The sequence below is a fragment of the Terrapene carolina genome, unplaced genomic scaffold, assembly GCF_002925995.2.
Source record: "Terrapene carolina triunguis isolate 2854851 unplaced genomic scaffold, T_m_triunguis-2.0 Scaffold96, whole genome shotgun sequence".
Lineage (NCBI taxonomy): Eukaryota > Metazoa > Chordata > Testudines > Emydidae > Terrapene > Terrapene triunguis.
This window is the reverse complement of record NW_020664447.1, coordinates 56,745,858-56,771,267: the sequence shown is the minus strand read 5'-3', so window position 1 is coordinate 56,771,267 and position 25,410 is coordinate 56,745,858. Positions and strand designations below refer to the sequence as shown.

Here is a 25,410-nt window from a genome sequence, read left to right as displayed (position 1 = left end):
GGGCACTACATTAGCCTTTTTCCAGTCATCCGGGACCTCCCCCAATCGCCATGAGTTTTCAAAGATAATGGCCAATGGCTCTGCAATCACATCCACCAACTCGTTTAGCACCCTCAGATGCAGCGCATCTGGCCCCATGGACTTGTGCTCGTCCAGCTTTTCTAAGTAGTCCGGAACCACTTCTTTCTCCACAGAGGGCTGGTCACCTCCTCCCCATGCTGTGCTGCCCAATGCAGTAGTCTGGGAGCTGATCTTGTTCATGAAGACAGTGGCAGAAAAAGCATTGAGTACATTAACTTTTTCCACATCCTCTGTCACTAGGTTGCCTTTCTCATTCAGTAAGGGGCCCACACTTTCCTTGACCACCTTCTTGTTGCTAACATACCTGAAGAAACCCTTCTTGTTACTCTTAACATCTCTTCCTAGCTGCAACTCCAAGTGTGATTTGGCCTTCCTGATTTCACTCCTGCATGCCTGTGGCTATCTTCCCCTGCTAGGACAGCTATTATCAGCCTAGGAGGAAGAAAGGAACATTCTAACCCTAAAAAGTGTAAAACTCCACATTTACCCTTGGAGAAGGGTAATGCAAAGCCCAGAAAGGGTCCTTCTGCAACCCATGCAGACTCTGGTCACCAATCCTTAGTACCAGTCACTTCAGTTCATAAGAAATTGCCCACACCAAACCGCATAGTACTGACTATCCCTGTACTAATGCAGTCAGTTCACGTACCTTTGGTACCAGAGTTCTTGGTACTGAGGACTTATATGGCACGTAGAGAGTAATCTGTCTCTTTGATAGTGGTCTCTCTATTAGCATTCACTAAGGTACCCCCTAGTGGTACTGGATGCTTCTTATACCTCAGTACCGAGCACACCAGTAGTACCAGCCAGAAGTTGCATAGAGGGTCTGCTTAGCATCTCTGCCACAATGTCTCCACCACTAAAGGAGGAGTGCTCCTTCTCCTACTCAGCTTCTGATAATGGTGGAGAGCCCTCTCCCTCTCATTCCCTGGGATTTAAATACGTACATCTCTGATAGGGAGTCTAGGTCTCATTATCATTACCCTAGTTCTGAAGTTCACAGGAACCCTAGTTCTTGGTATCTTCCACCATGGTCCCCTGCTCCCTATGCTTTACAGCACCTTGGCCTTACTGAGCTCAATAAAGCTTTCAGTGTGCAAATTGGTCAGCATCTGCAACATATTCCAGGCCTGTATCTCCACTTCCATTGTCGCAAAGAATAGCACTTTTAACTATTCAAGAACCAGATGCTTCTGCTGAACATCTAGACTAAGACTCTGAAGAAGTTAAACTGATGATCTCATTATTCTAGCTCACGTAACCTTGTCATCTCCTCATATGGCTGTAGTTTTGTTAATGCCCTCTTCATAGCCAGAGGACTGCATCTTTTTGGGCATTGCTCAGCAGAATGGCAGATGTGCTAGAGATCCTAGTAGAAGTTGTCAAAGGGAAGTCATACAAGCTCTGACATCTTGGATACAACCATGCCAGGTCGTCTAGCGATGCCTGCTAATGAAGGCTTCCTGCACCTTGTGAAACTGCTCTGGCAGAAACTGGCCTCTCTAGCTTCAACTTGCAAGCATTTGCAGCAACAATATCAAGTATCATCTGCAGGTTTCATACAGTTTTATATACATCCTGCTCGAAGATCCTCGTGTTGTTAGCAGTCCATGAAAAGATGAATCATCAAGGTCCTTCCAAATCTACCACTTGAGATAAGGCGCTTAAGAAGTAGACTTAATTAAGTGCAAAAATTGCTTCTTTTTTAAGCCTACAGATGAGAATAGCCAATTTTCTAGCATTACTGGCAAAATTTGACAATTTGAATTACGATAACCCCTCCAAATTGCCAATAAAATCCCACAGGACTCCAGGGGGGAAAAAATTAAGTCTTTGATTTCAGAGTGGTAACTTGTAACACATACATCTCTTTAGGCAGATGTTGATGCATCTGATACCATGGCCAGGACTAAGAAACCTTAATTGTCATGAGATTGTCATCCTGGCTCTAAGCTTCCCGCATTCCTTAGAAAGTACAAGTTATTACAGAAGACTAGTAGTTTGAAGGATATGACTTACTCAGAAGACTAATGAGATCTTGCATTCTTTAGGAGTATATTCATCTGCTTTGAAGAGGAAAGCAGGTAGGCCTCAGTCTTACCTTACACACTCATATTACTCTCAATACAGACTTTCTCAGCCCCCAAGAAAGCATCAGAAGTTCCAGAGGAAAAAAACATCAGCATCCTCTATCATCGTCACATTCATCTACATGCTTGAGGAAGAGAATTTGCCAAGAGCTTTGTATGACTTCTAGTTGCTCTCTCTGTTATTTCCCCCCTTTTGGAAACCATCTTTTTTATTTTCATCGCATTTGGAGAACCATAACAGACCATGGGGCTATGGAGGTAGTAGAACCAGGATACTCCATTCAATACCACACCCTTTCCACTTGAATTTTCCCCCTCCTTCTCCAGGGGTCCCCCCACCCCCATTAGAGCATGCTACATCAAGGAGTTGAGTCACTTATAACTTTTGGTGCAATAAGAGATTCCAACAGAATTCAGAAGGAAAGGGGTTTACTCCCAGTATTTTCTGATACCAAAGGAAAAGGGGATCTCCTGACTAATTCTGGATTTGAGATCGCTGAATACCTTCATCTACAGATTCAAGTTAAAGATGGTAACCCTCGCCTCCATAATTCCCTCCCTAGATCCACAGGAGTCGTACTCAGCTCTTGACCTTCAAGATGCCTACTTCTGTATAGATGTCCATCATGTCTACAGAAAATATCTAAGATTTCAAGTGATCAGTTCCCATTATCAGTACTAGGAATTGCAGTTTGGACTGTCAGGGACACCAAATGCCTGGCTGTAGTAACAACCTACTTGAGTAATCAATGAGTCATACTTTACCCATAGATCAACAACTGGCTCACCTGAGGGAAGTCTCCCCATTGACTCTATTCAGCAGACTCTCCAGCTCTTTGCTTCCCTCAGGGATTCAGTGCACTCCTACTCTTGCAGCTTCCACATATCTCCCCCATTGCGATCCAACCCCCTCCCTGCCTTTGAACTTCTATCTATCATACTGTACTCTTCCCCTTCCCATGATGTACCTGTCAATTGCCATCCACTTCTCTCCTTCTCACCTTACTTACCGATTTTGACTCTGTACTATCTCTTCATTGTCTTTCAATTTCCCACATTAGCCTTGCAACTGCAACTTTTCATGTTAACTTCCCATTCAATCATTTCTTCTCCCATCTCCTCTCCTTCATCTCTGTTTAGCCTTCATCTCTGGGTCATGTCTTGGACATGTGAAAGTGGCCACTACTTGGATTTCATCTTCACTAAGCAATATTCCCTCTCTGGCCTACCTATTGCTGAATTCTTTCTCTCTGACCACCATCTTCTCCTCTCCACTCCTTGATCCTCTCATTCATCAACACTGACCTTGTAATCAACTCCTTAGACTTCTCCCACCATAAAGTCCACCCTTCCAAACTCCTGTCCTGTCTTGTACCTCACATCTGTTTGCTCTACTCATGCTCTAAAGAAAATCAATGTAGATTTCTTCCACTAAGATTCACCATCTCCTCTTTATTGCAAATATAAAGTATTAAAACATCCATGAGCAAAACCCAAAAACCCATGAGGTTGTCTTTTTTGCTCTGTGTTTGTGGAGTGGGGTACTGGTCCATGACTGAGACTCCTAGGTGCTATGATAATACAAATAATAATAAATAGGTTGTCTTAAAAATCAAGAGATTTTAAAAAATACTGATCTGTTTTTGTTCTTTCTTAATTCTTTTAAACGTGTAGAGTGTGGCCCTACCCACAATTTGTGTATGCTAATTGCAGTTTGAATTTTTAATCTGAAAGGTATATGCACAATTGCAGGGGTTCTTCCTTTTCCCCCTGCCCTCACCCGCTTGGCAGGGAACTCCACTTTTATCCTATTCTAGCCTCTGGGATGAGGAATTGAGATTCTTGTAAATTTTAAAAATCATTTATATAGCATCATAAATTAAGGTTTTTATGTTTTTCTTGTTTAGGAAACTGTAGTTATATATTGGTATCTTGGAAGGCAGACTAGAAATCACAAATATCATATAGTTTTTGTTGCAGGTATTTGAGCATTCTTGGAATCTTGAGTTCTTCTTTCAATGTGTCAGTGTCGATCCTGCTGTAGGTGTGCATGTGCCTCATGCACGTGAGCTTGGACTCTTTTTTTTGAATAGCAGTGTCTGTCAGGGCTTCTTATGTGCCCTGTGTGAGGGCATAAAGGACGGAGTGGCCGCAACTCTTTCAGTTCCCTCTTACCACTTGTGGCAGCAAGACAGAATTTGGACTGTCTGACCCAATTCTAATTCATGAAGAAATCTTTTTACCCCTTATTGAGATTTTTTTAGTTGGGCATTCTTCCACCCTCCTCTCCCCACATCCCCCAAAAGGAAGTGAATAAGCAAGGTGAGACCCTCCTCCCCACCCCACCCCCCGCACATTCAGATATACCAGGGTGAAATACTTTTCACCAACCATTGGTAATGGCAGATTCTAAACCAACAGGGTTTAAATGCTGTACTTCTTGCAATGATCTGATGCCCTTAATTGGTGGACACAGCAGATGCCTCTTCTGCCTTGGGGAAGGTAATATCCCTAACAAATTTCATATGCCTTTCCTTCTCATCCCACACTGGAAAATCTTGAGATACAAGACTCAAACTACACTTCTTGAAGCAATCAATGAAGTTGCATTCGATCCAGGCATTGAAACAGTCTCCTCAGCTCTGGTTTGGAGGACATCTTCGCAAGTGCCCACATCTTTGATTCCAGAAGGGAGAAGAAATCTAAAAGGGTTCCAAGATGATCAACATTGGGGCTGGGTTTCCTGATGCTGACCACATTGACACCAACACCCGGGGATAGAGATCTGACAAGTAAAGTACCCACACTGAGTGCAAACACAACTCAGAGTGGTCAAACAACAATCCTGCAAGGACTTGAGGCCAAGAGATGAGTGCTCAACCGTCTATGATGTTGAAGGCAAAGTCAGATGAGAAGGCTTGAGCGACTGTCACACTGGTATAAATATTGAGAGCAAGATCCAACCCAATACAGACTCTGGCACTGACCAGCAAGCCCTCTGACTACTCAGGTATGCCTTCAAGGAGACACCACCACCCTCCTCTTTGCACTGGCACCAGCACCAGCAATATCAGTGCTAGAATCCCGGCTAGTGACACTGCCATCCCCAGAGATACACTTTTCCTCACTGTCTCTGGGCCACTCTGAGTCCCCTGCTACAAGCAGGGAACCCTCTTCCAAGAGACAGGAGTGGTGCCCTAAAGAGAATGATTTTGAGGGCAGTGCTGAAGTCTTAGGTGTTTACACTCCAGTACCATCCTGTATGTTCTTCTGGTACCAGCCCCCTTAAAGACACAGTACCATCTTAATCTTCTTTGGCATACATCAAACTTCCTCCCAAAGGCAGGTTTGACAAGACGGTTGAGAGCCACCCCAAAACCATCCCAGAGTTGACCTTTGGAAGCCACCTTGCCCCTTTTCTATTGAGTGTGACTGGAGATTATGGCCGACACAGGAGTGCTGGACATCATCACCCATTCCCCATCCCTCTTCTGGAACTCGTCTCGCAGGAGCCTGTTACAAAAAGTGGCCTCATTGCTTCATCTAGGAGCCGTAGAAGAGGTTCTGCAGAAGTTCAGAGGGAGAAGCTTCTATTCCTGGTATTTCCTTACTCCAAAGAAGAGAGGGGATCTTCATCCTATCATAGACCTGAGGAAACTGACAGATGCATACACTGCCTGAGATTCAGGATGGTAACACTTGCCTCCATTATCCAGTCACTGCAGGCTCAGGAGTAGTTAATGGCTCTTGACTTACAGAATGCATACTTCCACACTGCCATCCACCTGGCCCGCAGGAAGTACCTGAGATTTACGGTGGGGCCAAGCCATTATCAGTACAAGGTACTGCCCTTTGGAGACTCTGCGGCACCGAGAGTCTTTACAAAAGTACCTCATTGTACGTGCACTCCTAAGGAAAAAAATTATCCATGTATATCCGTATCTAGATGACTAGCTGATCAGAAGCAGGAAGTTCTCTGACAAACCTCAACTACGTGCTACCTCTTTTGCCAGCTCGGCCTCCTGGCAAACTACAAGAAATCATCTCATGATTGAATTCATATGGGCCAGGATAGATTCCATGATGGTGAGGGCATGCTTACCTTAGGACTGAATCCTCTCACTTGAGTTGTTAATAAACATGGTGGTATTGCACCTGGTTGTAACAGTATGGCCTTGCCTCGCATTAGGCCATATGTCTGCATGTACATATGGGACACCGCTTGCCAGACTTCATCTCACGCCTCTTACCACTCTGGCTCAGGTCAGTGTACTCCCCTGTGAAGCATCAGATAAGCAAGAGCTTCAATTCTATCTCGTGTCCTTGCAGTGCTGATCTGGTACCTGCATCCCAACAGTGTTTAAAAATGGGGTACTGTCTGTGACCCATCACCATCCAGACCATTAATCATAGAAGCATGTGGAACAGGCTGAGAAGCCCACCTGAATCATCTGCAAATACAAGAGATGTGGTCCTCCGAGGATGTAAAATGACACATACATGAGGGGGTGCCTGCTCTGAAGCAATAACTGCCACAAAGCAATAACTCTGGAACTGGTGCTACCTGCATGACATAACCACTAGCCGTGCATCTCTTGGGAGTCAACATGACTTGACAGATTTTCTAAGTAGACAGTCTCTCACAAGCCATGAGTGGGCACTGCTGAAATCCATCACCTACTTGATATTCCTCCAGTTATAGACCTGTTTGCCACCAAGGACAACATCAGTTGCCCAGACTTCTGTTCCACGGGAGACATGAGCCTGGGATGCTTGCCAGACACCCATCTGCATTGAAGTTGGGACATCCTTTATGCCTTCCTACTGATTCTCCTAATCTCCAGGTTGATTGCCACAGGCAGATGAGACTAGGCCAGACTTATTCTCATATCTTGTTACTGGCTGAGACATTTCTGACTGATGGACCTGTAGCAGATGTTCACGCATCCACTGATCAGGCTCCCAGATTGCTCGGACCTGTTTTTTCAAGATCAGGGTCAAGAATTGCACCCAGAACTGAAATTGTTGCCAAGTTGGCATGGATGTTGGCTGGCTGAGCACCTGGAAAGAACTGCTCCTCACATGTTCAGGAAATCCTAGTACAAAGCAGAACTGTTCATGAGACATATTCCTTCAAATGGAAGAGACTCACGGCAGCCAAACATGGCCTAGACTCACTGCAGCCACCCCGGTATTGAGGATTCTGGACTATTTGCTGTAACTAACACTCTGGGCTTCCATTTAGTTCAGTCAAGGTTCATGTAGCAGCAATATCTTCCTCTAATAGTCATTCTCAGTCCTCTTTCATCCAACAGTATTCCGATTCCTTAAGGGTTTACTACATGCATATTCATTATTTAGAGTATCTACTGTAGCATGGGAAATTGACATCATCTTTCTAAAGCTTACTGAAACCCCTTCAAGCCCCCCTTGGGGCGCTCCATTTATTATCTTACACTCTAAATAGTCTTTCTAGTGGTTGTCACATCAGACAGAAGAATGAGCAAGCTTCAGGCACTTGTGGTAGAGCCCCCATGCACTTTGTTTCAACAAACAAGGTTGTACTGAGACCTCTTGCAAAATTTATCCCCAAAGTGATTTCTAAGTTCCACTTAAACCAGTCAGTCAACTTACTTGTGTTCTTCCGAAAGCCAGATTCCATACAAGCGGAGAAGAAACGCCACATCCTAGAAATATCCCGAGCTCTTCAATACTGCATCAACAGGACCAAATCTTTCAACTCTCCCAACGTCTACTTGTGGCTATTGTTGCTCCAAAGGGTCAGGCCATTGTGTCACAAAGACTTACAAAACGGGTAAGTCGTGTCTCACAGTACTACCAGTTAGCTGCTGTACCTCTCCCACCAACTACTAAAGCCCTTTCCACCAGCACCCATGCAGTATCCTTGGCTTGTTTCCAAAAGATACAGATATCAGGAATTTTCAAGGCTATTACGTGGAGCAATACACTCACATTTGTCAAGCATTTTACACTGGACTTAGCTACTAGGTCAGATTCCAGATTTGGAAGAGCGGTACTCCAATTTCCGTGCAACTGATTCTGCTGATGCTCTTCATTCCAACCATCCGGGGACAATATCACTTGCCAGTTACCTACAGTGGGATCCATACTGACCTATACTATTGTGGTTCTTTGAGATGTGGTAATGTGTCGATCCTGCAAACTGCCCTCCATCCCCCCTTTAGGAGTTTTGGCTTTCAAGGGAGGGTTGCGGCCGCTCTGCAATTTATGCCCTTATACAGGAGCATGAGAAAGCACAGGATGCATGTGCAGCCCAAATGGACACTGCTATTCAAAAGATTGTGAGCTCATGCACGTGTGTTGGTGTGCACCGGTAGTGAGAGCCACACTGACTGCAACATCTCAAAAAACTACAGTTAATGCAGGGTAAGTAACTATTCCTTATCTGTTTTTTGTTATCTAACCTTGTTTTGCAGATGTGTTGCTCTTTGCAGCCTTGGCATTTGGATCTGTGAGGAACTGGTTCATGAATCACATCATCCTCAGATAAAGGAAGCCCTGAATGTGATTTGTGTCTCTTTGAAGGTAAGAGACTAGGTGTGCTGCAATCTGTTACAACTTAAATTAAAAATTATTTACATCTTCAAAATCCAATGTGCAAATTAACTAGTTAATCCTCACAACAACTCTGAATTTGGCAAGTATCATTTTACAGATGAGACTGAGATAGTTAAGTGACTTGCCCTACACAGCTCAGTGATGTAGTGTCAAAGGCAGGGTTATATACAGAAGTCCCTGGCTTCCAGTCCTGTGTTCACTCTGAAGCAAAAGAATTAATTCATTTTAAAGGTGAAACTAACATTTTATTACCTGCCAAAGCAAGTCATTGCTTAACATCTAAAGGCCAGGTTGTGTGCTGAAGGGGAGAGCACAAGAAGTATCCCTTCCTTACATACCTGCACAAGTGCCAGTCACATTTCTAGTCCCTGCAGACTGAGCCTCAGGCACTTCTTCCTCATAGTGCAAGCCACCCTAAATGGAGTAGAGGAGGCAGAACAATAGCTGTGTCCCTACTCTTGACCAGTCAGCAACTCTGGCCAGATGTGCAAGGGGGAGTATGCTGCACCATCCTAAGGAATGTGTTACCTGTGCACTTGAGAGCTCCAAGAGGTGGTATGCCTTTCTGGGGGCAAAGTGCCTCTCAGAGCTCACATTGGGGCAGTGCAGCACAGTGTATAATCTGAACCTAAAGTAGGTCACAGCTTTGCACTGTTGTAGTTTATGATGAAATTATCTATAGGAAAGAAATAACAGAACTCTAATTTTGGCAAAAAAGTAAAGGAAGAATTGATTTTACTACTGTCTTACTTTAAAATACATTTGTAAAGTTGTTATTAAGTACATTTTGTTAATGCTGAGGAATGTTAGTTTGTTCACAAAGATTTTCACTTCCCCCTCAATATGATCTGGGTAATTTATAAAATTAAAACTTTTACAATTTTAGGTTGTGTGGATGTTACTTTGTTATAAAAACCTCTAGATTTTCATGTGTTCTGGATAGCCTGGTGGGGTGAAGGATTGTTGTCCATGTGATTGCTATTTTGGCATTTGTACCTTATTTAGACATAGGTGCTATACACACACATTTTGAAAAGCAATATATTCAAATATAGCTAGTAGCAATTGTGGACCAATATCAACACAGTAATACTTGATGGAGATGTATAGTGGAGTCATCTTGTTTTTTCCTTTGGGAGTGGTAGGACCTTCATTATTCTGAAACAGCCTTCAGTTTCTGTGGTGATCATTAAGGCTGTGATTTAGTCACTGGTATTTTTAGTAAAGGTCACGGACAGGTCACAGGCAATAACCAAAAAGTCACGGTCAGTGACATGTCCATGACTTTTACTAAAAATACCCCTAACTAAATCTTAGATGCTGGGGGGAGGGTGGGTGCTGCTCTGGGGCAGCCCGGGACTAGTTGCCTGGGGTCAGCTTCTGCAGCTGCGGAAGTCACGGAAATCCCGGAAAGTCACCGTATCCGTGATCTCCGTGAAAGACTCGCAGCCTTAGTGATGGTATTCTACAGCTTCCTTGACAATCTGGTCCGTTGCCAAACTTGTTCTTCCTTCTTCCCCCCTCAAACATGTAATCTATATTTTTCCCTATGAAAAACTATTACTTTCTATTCTGTCATTTATTGAATAATCAGAATACCTGTCTTCTACCCACTTCATAGCATTTTTATTACCTAAAGATTTTTCAGACTGGTATATTTCTCAACAGCATGCTCTGTTTTCTTAACCTTTCCTAATAAGTCTTATTTTCAAAACCTTTCTTAATTTTCCTTATTTTCACCTGAACTCTCTAGAGATAGTCTTTTTTGGCTGTGATTAAACAGAATGGTGATGCACCTTTGGAGGCTAATCCGTGCCAAGTGGAGCTGAATAGTTACGTTGCTGTTTTCAGCATGGTTCTTTTAGTAATAAACACCATATTGCCGTTGCCTGTTTTGCCACATCACATTTTAGGTGTGACACCTTCTCAGTGACCTGATAGTCTCTCCAAAATTCTATAACTTGTGCATTTGATGATTTCAGCCAATTTCTGTGTGAATTTGATATTAGACAAATGTCACTATTGCTTTTAACTCATCTCTCCAATTTATCAAAGTTGTGCAATATTTTAATCCTGTCATCCAAAATAATTTGTTTTCCCATTTGTTCTCCCAGTCTTTTTATTAACAATTATTTTAAACCAGTATCTTGTAATAACTGTACATATTAAGTATGGACCAATTAGTGCTTGTATTGGAAAACACTGCTTCAAGTTGGCAAAAAGTTTGGAGCATGCCATCTTTTCTCTTACCTTGAACACTGGGGTAAAATATCTGCAAATGTACTGTCTAATATGAAAAGTTCATAAATACAGTTCTTCTTCGAGTGATTGCTCATGTGTATTCCACAGTAGGTGTGCATGCTCACCACGTGCACCGGTGCCGGAAGTTTTTCCCTTAGCAGTACCTGTACAGGGGGAGCACCGCTGCGACCCCTGGAGTGGTGCCTCTATATTGCGCTATAAGGGGAGCTGCGCACTCCCCCCACCCTCAGTTCCTTCTTGCTGCCAGTGAAGTTAGTCGGAACTTCAGGCTCCAGCCTTGCTGAGCTTCTCTAGTTAGCCTTAGTAGTACAGTTGTTCCAATAGTTGAATAGTTTCTCAAGTTAATTGACCGGCTTCAAGTCGTGCAATTCCTGTCGCAGTTCTATGCCCAGAAGCGACCTGCACACTCAGTGTCTCCACTGCTTGGGCGAAACTCATGTAAGTGAGCACTGCAGGATCTGTAGATCATTCAAGCCGCGGACTAAGAAGGAGAGGGACATTAGGCTTTGCGCTCTGCTAATGGAATCAGCGCTGGCCCCGGCACCAGCACGCCGAACGGACTCAGCGCCCGGCACTGCGTCTTCGGTGTGGAGTGAAGTCCCCTCCACTAGCCGGCACTGCTCTCCCTCCAAGAAGCAGGGGAAGACTCAGCGGCGCCGAGAGAAGGAAAGGGGTGAGGCCAGACCTGAGCCAGGCAGCCCGCGATCCCCCTCGGGACCCAGGCCTCCGACTCGCGTTGAGCGGAGCACCCGGTCCCGTCCGCACGTGCCTCCTCTGTGGTGAGGATGCCGTCGACACCGGAGGCCGCACAGGCCGCGTGTGACATCTTAACCCTCCCGGTACCTGGGGGGCTGCCCGGGACGGGCCCCCGGTTTCGAGGGAAGCCGCCACTGGGAGCACCACAGACCTCCCCAACGCGGCACAGTCCCCGCTCCAAGGACCGTTTGCTGCCTCGCTCGACACACTCTTCCCGCAGCTCGCGCCAGCCCTCTACTCCACTTAGGCTGACCGGCTCACCGCCCACACGGGAGCCTCGGGGCTCCTCCACACCTCGCGACCGGGGACACAGGCACCAGGACAAGCTCCGCCGACGCTCTTCCTCGCATCGTAGCTACCGTAGCCGATCCCAACGCCACCAACATCGATGCTCCAACTCGAGTTCCCGCTCTACCACACATTGCGCTCGGGACTCCTCTTGCGATTCACCGGCACCGGAGCGTTGTAGCTCCGGCCGCCGGGAGCAACATCTCGGACAGGTACCGATCCTCATCGTCGAGGTCCCAGTCGCGCGGAAGGCACCGTCACAGACACCATCGCTCTTGCTGCTCCTACGGTACCGTACGGTCGACAGTGACCTCAGCATCGGCACCCAGCCGCCCATCTCCAAGTCGTGCGGCTCAGCGAGAACAAACTGCGCCGCCCGGCCACCAAGTCGGTCAGTGGCACAGGACACCGTGGCAAAGACAGTGGTGTAAATGGGCACCGTGGCCGCAGATGCCCGCCCAGGCCAGATCTCACTCAGTGGCCAGAATGTCCCAGGCTCCTTCGGCCTCCCCTCCTCAGCAGAGGGAAAAGTCAACGGGTCTCGAGCTGACAGCACCGCGCCCAGACTCTGACCTGGGGATCGACCCACCAGTACCGCCCGACGCCCTAGGCTCCGTGCCGGTCCCCTCGCCGGCACTGGAGGATGCCATAGCGGCACCGCCGCCCATCCCACAGGAGGACTTCAAGGCTCATCAAGAGCTCCTTAAGCAGGTGGCGTCCAGTCTCCAGTTCCGGGCTCAGGAGATGGAGGAGCCATCTGACTCTCTTTTTAATGTGCTCTCGTCCTCAGCACCGGGCCGTGTGGCCCTGCCTCTCCACCAGAGGGTAGCCAACATCTCGACTACCCTGTGGCAAACCCCAGCTTCTTTGGCCCCCATCTCCAAGAAAGCGGAGAGGAAATACTTCGTGCCGGCTAAGGACCACGAGTACCTGTATTCCCACCCGGCACCTAACTCCCTGGTGGTGGAATCGGTGAACCACCGGGAATGTCATGGTCAGCCCATGCCCACCCCCAAAGACAAGGATGCCAGGAGACTGGATACGTTTGGCAGGAAGGTTTATTCCTTGGCGAGTTTCCAGTCAGGGTTGGCCAACCATCAAGCCCCACTGAGTTGGTATGACTTCAACTTATGGGGGGTCCCTACCAAAGTTTGAACCTCTCCTCCCGGAGCGGGACAAAAAGGAGTTCAGGGCTCGGAACAAACAGATGTCCGCCTGCATGGGATGAAAGATTCCCGCACCACCCTGCAAACCTTGGGCCTGTACATCCCTCCGGCGAAGGACGAGCCCAGGCCGCAAACTTCGGCTCCTCCTGCTAGGAGCATATACAAGCCCCCGCCCAAGAGACCAAGGGAACAGAGGCATAGGTCCCAACGTCAGTCCCGCTCGGCCCGGCGGCCAGGCCCCTCGAAGGGTAAAAGGCAGGAAAAGAGGCGGTTTTGACTCTTTGCAGGGGGCCACCAGGCCTGTTGCCAGGGAAACCCCCCAGTTGTTAAAGTTTGTGTTCTGCAACTGCTTGTCTGCCTTCCAAGTGGAATGGTCCTGTATAATGTCTGACCAATGGGTCCTCAACACCATCTCCAAGGGCTACATGTTGCAGTTCACCTCACCCCCCCACCACCACCACCACCCTCTGCCCCGGGCGAGCCTCGGGGACCCAGAGCACGCCCACCTCCTAGACCAGGAGGTGGCACGCCTTCTCCGTCTGGGGGCGGTGGAAAGGGTACCAGTAGAATTCCAGGGCAAGGGCTTCTACTCCCGGTATTTCCTGATCTCGAAGGCGAGAGGGGGGGCTCTGACCCATCCTAGACCTACGGGATCTCAACAGTTCTATGGTCTGCTACAGGTTCCGGCTGGTATCCCTGGCCTCTATCACTCCTTCCCTGGACCCGAGGGATTGGTTTGCGGCCCTAGACCTCCAGGACACACATTTCCATATCCATATATTCGAGGGACACGGGCGCTTCCTCTGATTCCTGGTAGGGGGGGACGATTACCAGTTCATGGTCCTCCCGTTTGGCCTTTCCACGGCCCCCAGGGTTTTTACCAAATGCATGGCAGTGGTAGCAGCCTACCTCCGGAGGAAAGGGGTGCAGATTTTCCCATACCTGGATGATTGGCTTCTCAAGGGCAACTCCCGGACCCAGGTGCAGGCCCAGGTGGGACTTCTCCTGTCCACATGCGCAGATCTCGGCCTAGTGGTGAACGAGACCAAGTCTGCGTTAGTTCCGGTTCATTAGAGGCCACAGCCTCTCTTCCCCGAGACAGGTTCGAGACCCTCAAAGGTCTCATTGCCTCAGTCACGGCCTTCCCTGTGACAACGGCGAGGGTGTGCCTTCAGCTCCTCGGCCACGTGGCGGCATGCACACTTGTGGTTCGCCATGCCAGGCTCAGAATGAGGCCCCTCCAGCTCTGGCTAGCCTCCCAGTATTCCCAGGCCCAGGACGGGCTGGACAAGGTTGTCACAATATCGTCTCAAGTAGTTGCTGCCCTGCAATGGTCGTCCCTCCCGCGCAACATGCTGCAAGGGGTCCCCTTCTGAGAAACCTCCCCCTCACTAGACCTGGTGTCGGATGCCTCAGACCTGGGCTGGGGAGCCCATATAGGGAACATTCAAACTCAAGGGAGATGGTCGGCCTCAGAATTGTCCCTACATATAAACGTCAGGGAGCTCAGGGCAATACGGTTGGCGTGTGTAGCTTTCAGCTTGCACCTTCGCGGGAAGGTGGTCAGAGTCCTCACAGACAATACGGCGGCGATATATTACATCAACAGACAGGGAGGAACCCGCTCCTCAGCCCTATGCCTGGAAGCCCTGAGCCTATGGGAGTTCTGTATAACCCACGATATCTCACTACGAGCCTTCCACCTACCCGGCGTCTGCAATGTGCGAGCTGATCACCTCAGCAGGGTTTTTTCCCACCAGTACGAGTGGTCACTCCACTGGGAGGTTGCCCTACAGCTCTTCCGAGAGTGGGGAGTTCCCCGAGTCGATCTCTTTGCAACCGACCAGAACCGACGCTGCCCACAGTTCCGCTCCAGGGGAGGGGCGGGAAGGGGGGCAATCTCGGACGCCTTCCTCCTTCAGTGGTCGGGCCAACTTTTCTATGCCTTCCCACCTTTCCCCCGATAGGCAAAGTCCTGCAAAAAGTAAAAGCAGATAGGACACTGGTCATCCTCATAGCCCCGGATTGGGCCCGTCAACACTGGTACGGGACCCTCCTGCAACTCTTAGCGGCTCCCCTGCGGAGGCTGCCACTTCGCCCGGATCGCCTCTCCCAGGAAGCGGGGGATGCCTCCTCCACCCCAACCTGGCCGTGCTTCACCTGACAGCATGGTTGCTCCGTGGTTAGATGAGGAGCAGGGGAGGTGTTCGGAGAACATCAAACGAGTTCTATTGGAAAGCAGAAAGCCGTCCACACGGGGGATGTACCTGGCCAAATAGTCCAGGTTGTCTAGGTGGGTGGGGGAAGCGGGGAACTGCTCCAACTCATCCTCGATTACCTCCTGTCCCTTAGGACCCAAGGGCTAGTTCCCGCCTCCATCAGGGTGCATTTGGCGGCCATATCGGCCTTCCACCCGCCGGTACAGGGCCACTCGATCTTTTCCCACAATGTGACCTCCCGCTTTCTAAAGGGCCTGGATCGTTCATTCCCGTATGCTAGGCCCCCCGTTCCGCAATGGGATCTAAACCTAGTGTTATCCCGCCTCACGGGTCCTCCCTTTGAACCCTTGGCCACGTGTTCCTGGTCTCACCTGTCATGGACGGTGTGACGGTACCTCCCATAAGGCTTTATGGGAGTATGACATAACCGGAATATGTTTTGTGCTGCCTGTGCCATGTAACATATCTCTGTAAAAGTTATGGTCTACTATATCTAGTCATCCTATTTGTACACTTACATCATTTTCTACTTGAGGTTAAGAATATGGGCTGTATACTTGCTTGGTTTCTAAGTAAGTTTTGTGAGGCATTTGGTCAGCTTCTTTAGGAAGGAATTCACAAGGTTAAGTACCCGATCAGGAAGCACTTGGGGAACAATGCATCTTGGAATGCTCCAATCCACATAAGAAGTCTTCCTGGAGACATACAAGATACCATGTGGACAATAGCTTCTGCCTGTAAAGACATGCATGGACATGTGACTTGCCCAGGTGACTCCAGAGCTCCATCTTGGAGCTGGACTTGGCATAGGAGTGAGGAGGGGAGTCTCCACCCACAAGAAAAAGTCTATTTAAACCCGTGGGATACCCCTCCATTTTGTCTTCAGCTGGCTAAAGAGAGCGCCGCCCCACCCCCCAGGATACTTGGAAGAAACTGGAACAAAGGGGTGTAAGTGATTGCTGGACCCAGGCTAAAAGGAGATTAGTCTGTAAAAGGGAGCATTCTGGAACTGGTGAGGATCTCCTCTGTATTCAGTGTTTGATTAGACATAGATTTGCGCATTTTGTTTTATTTTGCTTGGTGTCTTACTTTGTTCTGTCTGTTACTACTTGGAACCACTTAAATCCTACTTTCTGTATTTAATAAAATCACTTTTTACTTTTAAATTAACTCAGAGTATGTAATAATACCTGGGGGAGCAAACAACTGTGCATATCTCTCTATCACTACTAGGAGGGTGGTGAAGCACTGGAATGGGTTACCTAGGGAGGTGGTGGAATCTTCTTCCTTAGAGGTTTTTAAGGTCAGGCTTGACAAAGCCCTGGCTGGGATGATTTAGTTGGGAATTGGTCCTGCTTTGAGCAGGGGGTTGGACTAGATGACCTCCTGAGGTCCCTTCCAACCCTGCTATTCTATGATTCTATCAGTGTTATAGAGGGCGAACAATTTATGAGTTTACCCTGCATAAGATTTATACAGGGTAAAACGGATTTATTTGGGTTTAGACCCCATTGGGAGTTGGGCATCTGAGTGCTAAAGACAAGCACACTTCTGTGAGCTGTTTTCAGGTAAACCTGCAGCTTTGGGGCGAGTAATTCAGACCCTGGGTCTTTGTTGGAGCAGACGGGAGTGTCTGGCTCAGCAAGACAGGGTGCTGGAGTCCTGAGCTGTCAGGGAAAACAGGGATAGTAGTAGTCTTGGCACATCAGGTGGCAGCTCTCAGGGGGGTTTCTGTGATCCAACCCATCACAGAAGGTAGCATTCCTTGTTGCTATCACGTCAGCCCGACATGTCTCGGAGCTTAGGGCCTTGACCTCAGAACCCCCGTATACGGTCTTCCACAAGGATAAGGTCCAGCTTTGCCCACGCCCTGCTTTTCTCCCGAAGGTGGTCTCTGCCTTCCATATGAATCAGGACATTTTCCTACCGGTACTCTGTCCTAAGCCCCATTCCTCCAACGAGGAACGCCGCCTACACACGCTAGATGTGCGTAGGGCGCTGGCCTTCTACCTGGACCGAACCAGGCCGTTCCGGAAATCCTCATAGCTGTTCGTTGCGTTGGCCGAACGTATTAGGGGACGACCAATTTCCACCCAGCACCTTTCCCGCTGGATCACCTCGTGCATATGCACGTGTTATGACCTGGCAGGGGTTCCCCCGCCGCCTATCGTTAAGGCGCATTCTACGAGAGCTCAGGCCTCGTCGGCCGCCTATGTAGCTCACATCCCTATCCAGGACATATGTAGAGCTGCCACGTGGTCCTCTGTCCTCACATTTTCTTCGCATTATGTGATCATCTCCCAAGCACGGGATGACGCCAGGTTTGGTAGGGCGGTACTGCGTCCCAGAAACCCTTAAACTCCTACCCACCTCCATCAGATATAGCTTGGAGTCACCTACTGTGGAATACACATGAGCAATCACTCCGAAGAAGAAAGGACAGTTACCTGTTCCGTAACTGGCGTTCTTCGAGATGTGTTGCTCAGGTGTATTCCACATCCTGCCTTCCTTCTCCTCTGTCGGAGTTGTCTGGCAAGAAGGAACCGAGGGTGGGGGGAGTGCGCAGCTCCCCTTATAGCGTGATATAGAGGCGCCACTCCTGGGGTCGCAGCGGTGCTCCCCACGTACGGGTACTGCTAAGGGGAAAACTTCTGGCACCGGTGCCCGTGGCGAGCACACACACCTACTGTGGAATACACCTGAGCAACACATCTCGAAGAACGCCAGTTACGGAACAGGTAACTGTCCTTTTTGTGTCATGGAGAAACAAGCCAGATGTAGACTGGTACATCAATAATGTCTTGGCTTCCACATAGTCAAGGATTTGGACTCCCAGAGTGGGTTATTTTCTTGGTGGGAGAGGAATGAATGGCTACAGATACAGGAAGCTATATTTCTAGACTTATTGACAAGTACAGTATGTACACCATTGAACAGGAATGTAGATGACAAAACAAATTGCTTGCTTATAACTCAGACGTAGCAACTCATTCAGAACTCCAGCCAAGAAGCTATGTCCAAGTATAGCCAGCAGTTTATCTATAAACACTGTGAAGACGCTGCTGTATCTCTTTTAACCACACTGAAACTCTCAGCATGAAAGATGCTAATTGGCATCTGTACCACTGCAGCTAAAGGTTATGTACCACTCAATAATATCTTGAGCTTGGAGTGACTTCAAAGCCTTCCAAAAAATACCTGCTGCTGACACCAGTGATCAGAAATGGGTTCAGCTGAACCAGTGCTGAATGTATCCTGTAGGTAAAGGGTAATTACTTAGTTTATTTAGTGCTGTTTTGGAAACCGTAGCTGAAACCTATTCTGAGCACAAGAAATGGGGCGGGGCAGGGAAACAGCCCAGAAAGTAACTTTAGGAAAATGCATATTGAGGATGTGGATGGACTCTGATGGACCATCCTGGAAAGTGTGACTCAGTCCGATCAAAGAAAATCTGGTAATAGGGTAGAGTATCAGCCACACATGCAAGCCCTAGGTCTATTTGAAGAGAAATGATTGAGAAAGAGTATTACGTAGTTTGAGCAATATCTCATGGACTTATCACCCTTACTTCCTCTGTGACAGTGTACATTGGTATAATATCTTAATACTACCCTCTGAGACAAAATTTTGCTAATATATAGGCCAATCAAAATGAGACAGATGGTGATATAAAATCTTTGGGGTAGTAAATAATAATGACAAAACAAGTTGTTGTTATAGAGTGGTCTAAATTGCCTGGTTAAATAGTCACAAACCAAGAAAATGCATATTAATACAACCAAATGCGAAGTAGTACATCTGGGAACAAAGAACTTAGGTTATACGTAAAGGATGAGAGACAGTCTTGGAAAGCAGTGACTCAAAGGACTTAGGCATCATCATAGATAATCAGCTCAGCATGAGCTCTCAGTGCAATGCTGTGGCAAAAAAGGCTAATCTGATCCTGGCATGTATAAAAAGGGGAATATCACGTAGAAGTAGGGAAGCGATCTTGCCTCCATACATAGCATTAGTAAGAATACATTGTGTCCTGTTCTGATGTCCACCCTTCAAGAGGATACGAAAATACTGGTGAGAGTTCAAAGGAGAGCCACAGTAGTTGGAAAACCAGCCATACAGTGTGAGGCTTAAGGAACTCAATATATTTAGTTTATCAAAGAGATGGTTAAGAGGTGGCTTGGTCACTGTGTATAAGTGCTTACGCATGGAAAAATATATCTGATAGTGAGGGGGCTTTTCAACCTGGCTAACAAAGGCACAACAAGATCCAAGGGCTGGACGTTGAAGCTAGACAAATTCAGCTCTGAAATAAGTTGCAATTTCCTGGCTGTGAGGGAACTTGAATATTGGAACAGCTTACCAGGTTGGTGGTAGACTCACTATGGCTTGGAGTCTTGAAGCCGAGATTAGATTTTTTTTAATCAGATGTGCTTTAATTGAGTTTCTTGGATAAATTGTATTGCCTGTGTGTGTGCAGGGGGTTGGGCTGGGTGGTCATGGTGCTCCCTTCTGGCCTTAAAATCTGTGACTGGGTACCCCTGTTCATCCCCTTTTTTCCTGGGCAGTGGGGAGAACAGGATTACTTGCATTGCCTGCAGCATGCTCTTAGCACTTGCAACTCTGCATTAAAGCAATAACCATAATTAAATCTCATACCCCAGGGCTTCAGTTAGTCACCTGCAGAGGTCAGGAAGATTCTTAAATTCAATAATCTGGACATTCAGGATGTCCAAACAATTCCCAAGTTCCTCCACCCCACTGTCTGTCTCACACAATATTAATAAATTTCTTAATGGGTAGTCATGCAGGTTTTTAAAGATACTTCCAGCAGCCTGGATTTGATTTCAAATTCAGTAAGCCAGTTGCCAAGCTTTCAGTTTTTTTGTTTGTCAAGGTACTGTGGAGATCACCCCGGCACATAAGTAGAGAATCTGTACTCTGCTTATTGTACTCTCAACCACTTCTGCATTATTGTTTAGCAGATCAGCAGAGATTATTTCATCAGGAATAAAAGATAGTTCTGTTTTAGTCATAACCTCTGCAGCTTCTCCTGCTGATTTTAAATTTTCTTCTGCAAATGTCTGCCTTCTTTCAGTCAAATGCAAAAAGGTGGCAGAATCTGTAGCCACTTACAAACAAAAGTGCAAAACTAAATAGTTTGAGAGACAATAGAACAGAACTAACTGCTTATATCTGCTCATTTGTATCCCTCTGACTGGCTCACAAGAGTCATCCACAAGATCTCTTGATTCTGATGCAGATAAAAAAGAAAATTAACTGAAAGTTTGCAATCAGAACCTTTTCTTGTGCTTCATCAAAGTGTGCAACTTCACCCATTCTTCCCAGTCACATTTGAAGATATGAAAAATTCAAAATGCAGCATCTGTGGCGGTAAGAAGCTGGCCCAGGATGCAGCTTCTTCTCAGAGCATATGCTGTTTTACTTATGCCACATGAAATGTCTAACCCCTTGTTTTATTGTGCACCGTAATTTCCTTGTCATATTGTTTCCAAAAAGCCATTGTGACAACCATAATTATTTTACTACTTTTTTCTTTTGCAATGCAGTTCTTTTCTGTCTTGAATATTTTGCTATTCAGAAAGTTACAACTACCCTGGATTCCCCTTCCTCTTAATTCTCTACCTGTGCTTCCTTACCCACTAACTCTTAACTTTCATTTTTAAGTCTGCCTTTTTGACGTTTGTAAGGTATAACATTCCAGCAGGGGCCATAGAACAGAACTGATGACCTCATGGGATCTCCTGGAAATCCAAGATGCTGTCTCTAAGCATCTTTTACAACTGGGGTCCCTGTTATAACCTCTGTCCTTCATGCCCTTGGAGATTTTTTCAAATATTCCAGCATTTCGTCTTTTTGAACGGAGTTCGGATAGCACGGATTCATCACCCCATACAGTGATCAGATGCAGTACCTCCCGTTCGGTCCATGCTGGAGCTCTTTTGCGATTCTGGGACTCCATGGTCACTTGTGTTGATGAGCTCTGCATGGTCACCTGTGCTGATCAGCTCGCCACCCTGGCCAAACAGGAAATGAAATTCAAAAGTTCGCGGGGCTTTTCCTGTCTACCTGGTCAGTGCATCTGAGTTGAGAGTGCCATCCAGAGCGGTCATAATGGAGCACTCTGGGATAGCTCCTGGAGGCCAATACCATCGAATTGCGTCCACACTACCCCAAATTCGACCCAGTAGGATCGATTTCAGCTCTAATCCCCTCATCAGGGAGGAGTACAGAAATCGATTTTAGGAGCCCTTTAAGTCGACAAAAATGGCTTTGTAGTGTGGACGGGTGCAGGGTTAAATCGATCGAACACTGCTAAATTTGACCTAAACTCATAGTGTAGACCAGGGCTAAGAAAACTGAAGAGTGACAAAGTTAAAAGGATTTAATATGCAATGTAAGGAAAAGATATAAGAATTATTAACAGACTTGGACAGACTCGGGTGCTCGTTAGAAGAAAATGCAGCCTCAGAAATCCAAGAAACTCTGGTGATCTAGAAAATAATTTGAAGTGATGGTAATGAAGCAGAAATTGAGGAAGGGAACCTAGATAAACAAGATTATTTAGAAGAAGCTAACCAAGTAAGATCTCTTGATTCCCAGGCAGGATGATGAGCAGTTGATCATATTGCTGCAGTGTATAGGTATTTGAAGTTTATTAAAAATGTGTCAGAATCCTTTAAAATAAAATTCCTCTAAAGGAAATTTCACACACAGCTGTCTTACAGGTACAGCAAGGGGAAGGTGGGAGGAAGATGGAACAAAATGCTACTCACCACCCTTCTGCCTGGCAAAGTGTGGTAAGGTGGAGAGTGGAGGAGAAAGCAGAAGTAAAATTTTAAATAAATTAGAATGCTAAGCATATGTCATTATGGTAGTTAAGTCCTTGTTAACATAAGCTAAATCATGTATTAGTTATAACATCCAGTGCAAGTCACAGTGATACTCTAAGTAAAGTAATGACCAAGAAAATTCAAGTGTGGTCAGGTCAATAGGAAAAAGTTACCTCAGACTATTGACTATAAAGCCAAAAGATTATAGTGATCCTAGATACAAGAAAACAGAAGCGGCATTTCATCAAATTCAGTTAGATGGCCAAGATTGTCAAAAACACAGATTAGATACCATTCCCAAGTTTCCTGATGTTGACAGTAATCCTGATGGAACTGATGATCAAATGAAAATTAACACGCATTAAGATTATGTAATCCTTGCTTTTATAATTTAAATTATTTTTGCATTATTCTAAAATTACAAGTTTATAAACAGCTTTATTATGGAAATTATTGCTAATTTATGGATAATGTAAAGACAACTGACTGATCCTAAAGTTCTCTAGCGTAGATCTCCCCTCCAGTCTATGGTGTTACGATGTCCCCCCTTAATCTATAGATGGGAGGGATATGCAAGGAACATAGGCTATATCTGGACTTAGGCCTGTGAATGACTTTGACCAAATGTATAACAAAGGTTACATAACATAAGAATGGCCCTACTGGGTCAGACCAAAGGTCCATCTAGCCCAGTATCCTGTCTTCCAACAGTGGCCAGTGCCAGGTGCCCCAGAGGGAATGAACAGAACAGGTAATCATCAAGTGATCCATCCTCTTTCGCTCATTCCCAGCTTCTGTCAAACAGAGGCTAGGGACACCATTCCTGCCAATCCTGGCCAATAGCCATTGATGGACCTATCCTCCATGAACTTATCTAGTTATTTTTTGAACCCTGTTATGGTCTTGGCCTTCACAACATTCTTTGGCAAGGAGTTCCACAGGTTGACTGTGCTTTGTGTGAAGAAACACTTCCTTTTATTTGTTTTAAACCTGCTGCCTATTAATTTCTTTTGGTGACCCCTAGTTCTTGTTTTATAAGAAGTAGTAAACAACACTTCCTTATCTACTTTCTCTACACCAGTCATGATTTTATAGACCTCAATCATATCTCCCCTTAACCATCTCTTTTCCAAGCTGAAAAGTCCCAGTCTTATTAATCTCTCCTTATACGGAAGTCATTCCATACCCCTAATTTTTTGTTGCCCTTTTCTGAACCTTTTCCAGTATTCAAGATGTGGGCATACCGTGGATTTATATAGAGGCAACATGATACTTTCTGTCCTATTATCTATCCCTTTCTTAATTATTCCCAGCATTCTGTTCCCTTTTTTGACTGCCGCTGCACATTGAGTGGATGTTTTTAGAGAACTATCCACAATGACTCCAAGAGCTTTCTTGAGTGGTAACAGCTAATTTAGACCCCTTCATTTCATATGTATAGTTGGGATTATGCTTTCCAATGTGCATTACTTTGCATTTATCAGCATTAAATTTCATCTGCCATTTTGTTGCCCAGTCACCCAGTTTTGAGAAATCCTTTTGTAGCTCTTTGCAGTCTGCCTGGATCTTAACTCTTTAGTAATTTTGTATCATCTGCAAATTTTGCCAGTTCACTGTTTACCCCTTTTTCCAGATCATTTATGAATATGTTGAATAGGACTGGTCCCAGAACAGACCCCTGGGGGACACCATTGTTTACCTCTCTCCATTCTGAAAACTGACCATTTATACCTACTCTTTGTTTCCTGTCTTTTAACCAGTTACCAATCCATGAGACCACCTTCCCTCTTACCCCATGGCAGCTTACTTTTGCATAAGAGCTTTTGGTGAAGGACTTTGTCAAAGGCTTTCTGAAAATCTAAGTACACTATATCCACTGGATCCCCTTGGTCCACATGCTTGTTGATCTCAAAGATCTAGTAGATTGGTGAGGCATGATTTCCCTTTACTAAAACCTGACTCTTGACTCTTCCTCAACAAATTATGTTCATCTATATGTCTGACAATATTGTTCTTTATTATAGTTTCAACCAGTTTGCCCAGTGCTGAAGTCAGGCTTACAGACCTGTAATTGCCGGGATCACCTCTGGAGCCCTTTTTAAAAATTGGCGTCACATTAGCTATCCTCCAGTCATCTGGTACAGAAGCTGATTTAAATGATAGGTTACAGACTACAGTTAGTAGTTCTGCAATTTCACATTTGAGTTGCTTCAGAACTCTTGGGTGAATACCGTCTGCTCCTGATGACTTATTGCTGTTTAATTTATCAATTTGTTCCAAAACCACCTCTAATGATACCTCAATCTGGGACAGTTCCTCAGATCTGTCACCTAAAAAGAATGGCTCAGGTTTGGAAATCTCCCTCACCTCCTCAACCGTGAAGACCGATGCAAAGAATTCATTTAGTTTCTCCACAATGGCCTTATCGTCCTTGAGTGCACCTTTAGCACCTCGATCATCCAGCGGCCCCACTGGTTGTGTAGCAGGCTTCCTGCTTCTGATGTACTTACAAAAAAAAATTGCTATTACTTTTTGAGTCTTTGGCTAACTGTTCGTCAAATTCTTTTTTGGACTTCCTAATTGTATTTTTACACTTCATTTGCCTGTGTTTATGCTCCTTTCTATTTTCCTCACTAGGATTTAACTTCCACTTTTTAAAGGTTAGCATTGCTAAGAGATGCTTAAAGCAGTTTTTTTTTGTACATAGGCAAAGAGTTATTAGGATAAAGGCTATATAGTTGTCCTAGTCACTACCCCACTTCTTAAACTATTTCCCCAGTGTCAGCATTAACTCACTGGCATGAGAATGTGTGGAAATGAGTGAATGCATACCCTTGAATAAGTTGTGAATTATATTTTAAACAATCAAGACATTTGAATCTGGGGCCTAAAGTGAAAGCTTGCCTAACAGTTTCTTATCCCATGACAACTTCTTGGGTGCTGATTTCAAGAGACCTCTATTTGCAGTTAGTAATGATTTGGGTTACAATCTGTACATCCTGCCTGGAAATCTTCGATGTAACCCCAAAACAGAGGTGTCAAATCATTAGTCCCTGATGATCTATAACATCCTGGAACTGCTAATTGAACAAGAGTA

General features: G+C 45.9%; 1 protein-coding gene across 2 annotated transcripts in view; it reads left to right on the top strand.

Annotated features, from left to right (window-relative positions):
- Positions 1-25,410, top strand: part of RALGAPA1 (Ral GTPase activating protein catalytic alpha subunit 1) — a 240,762-nt gene that overhangs the window by 133,244 nt on the left and 82,108 nt on the right. For both annotated transcript variants that reach the window (XM_024195992.3, XM_026651454.2), the window contains exon 28: positions 8,630-8,738. In XM_024195992.3, the coding sequence (XP_024051760.2) occupies positions 8,630-8,738 (109 nt within the window). The remainder of the gene's footprint in view (positions 1-8,629; positions 8,739-25,410) is intronic.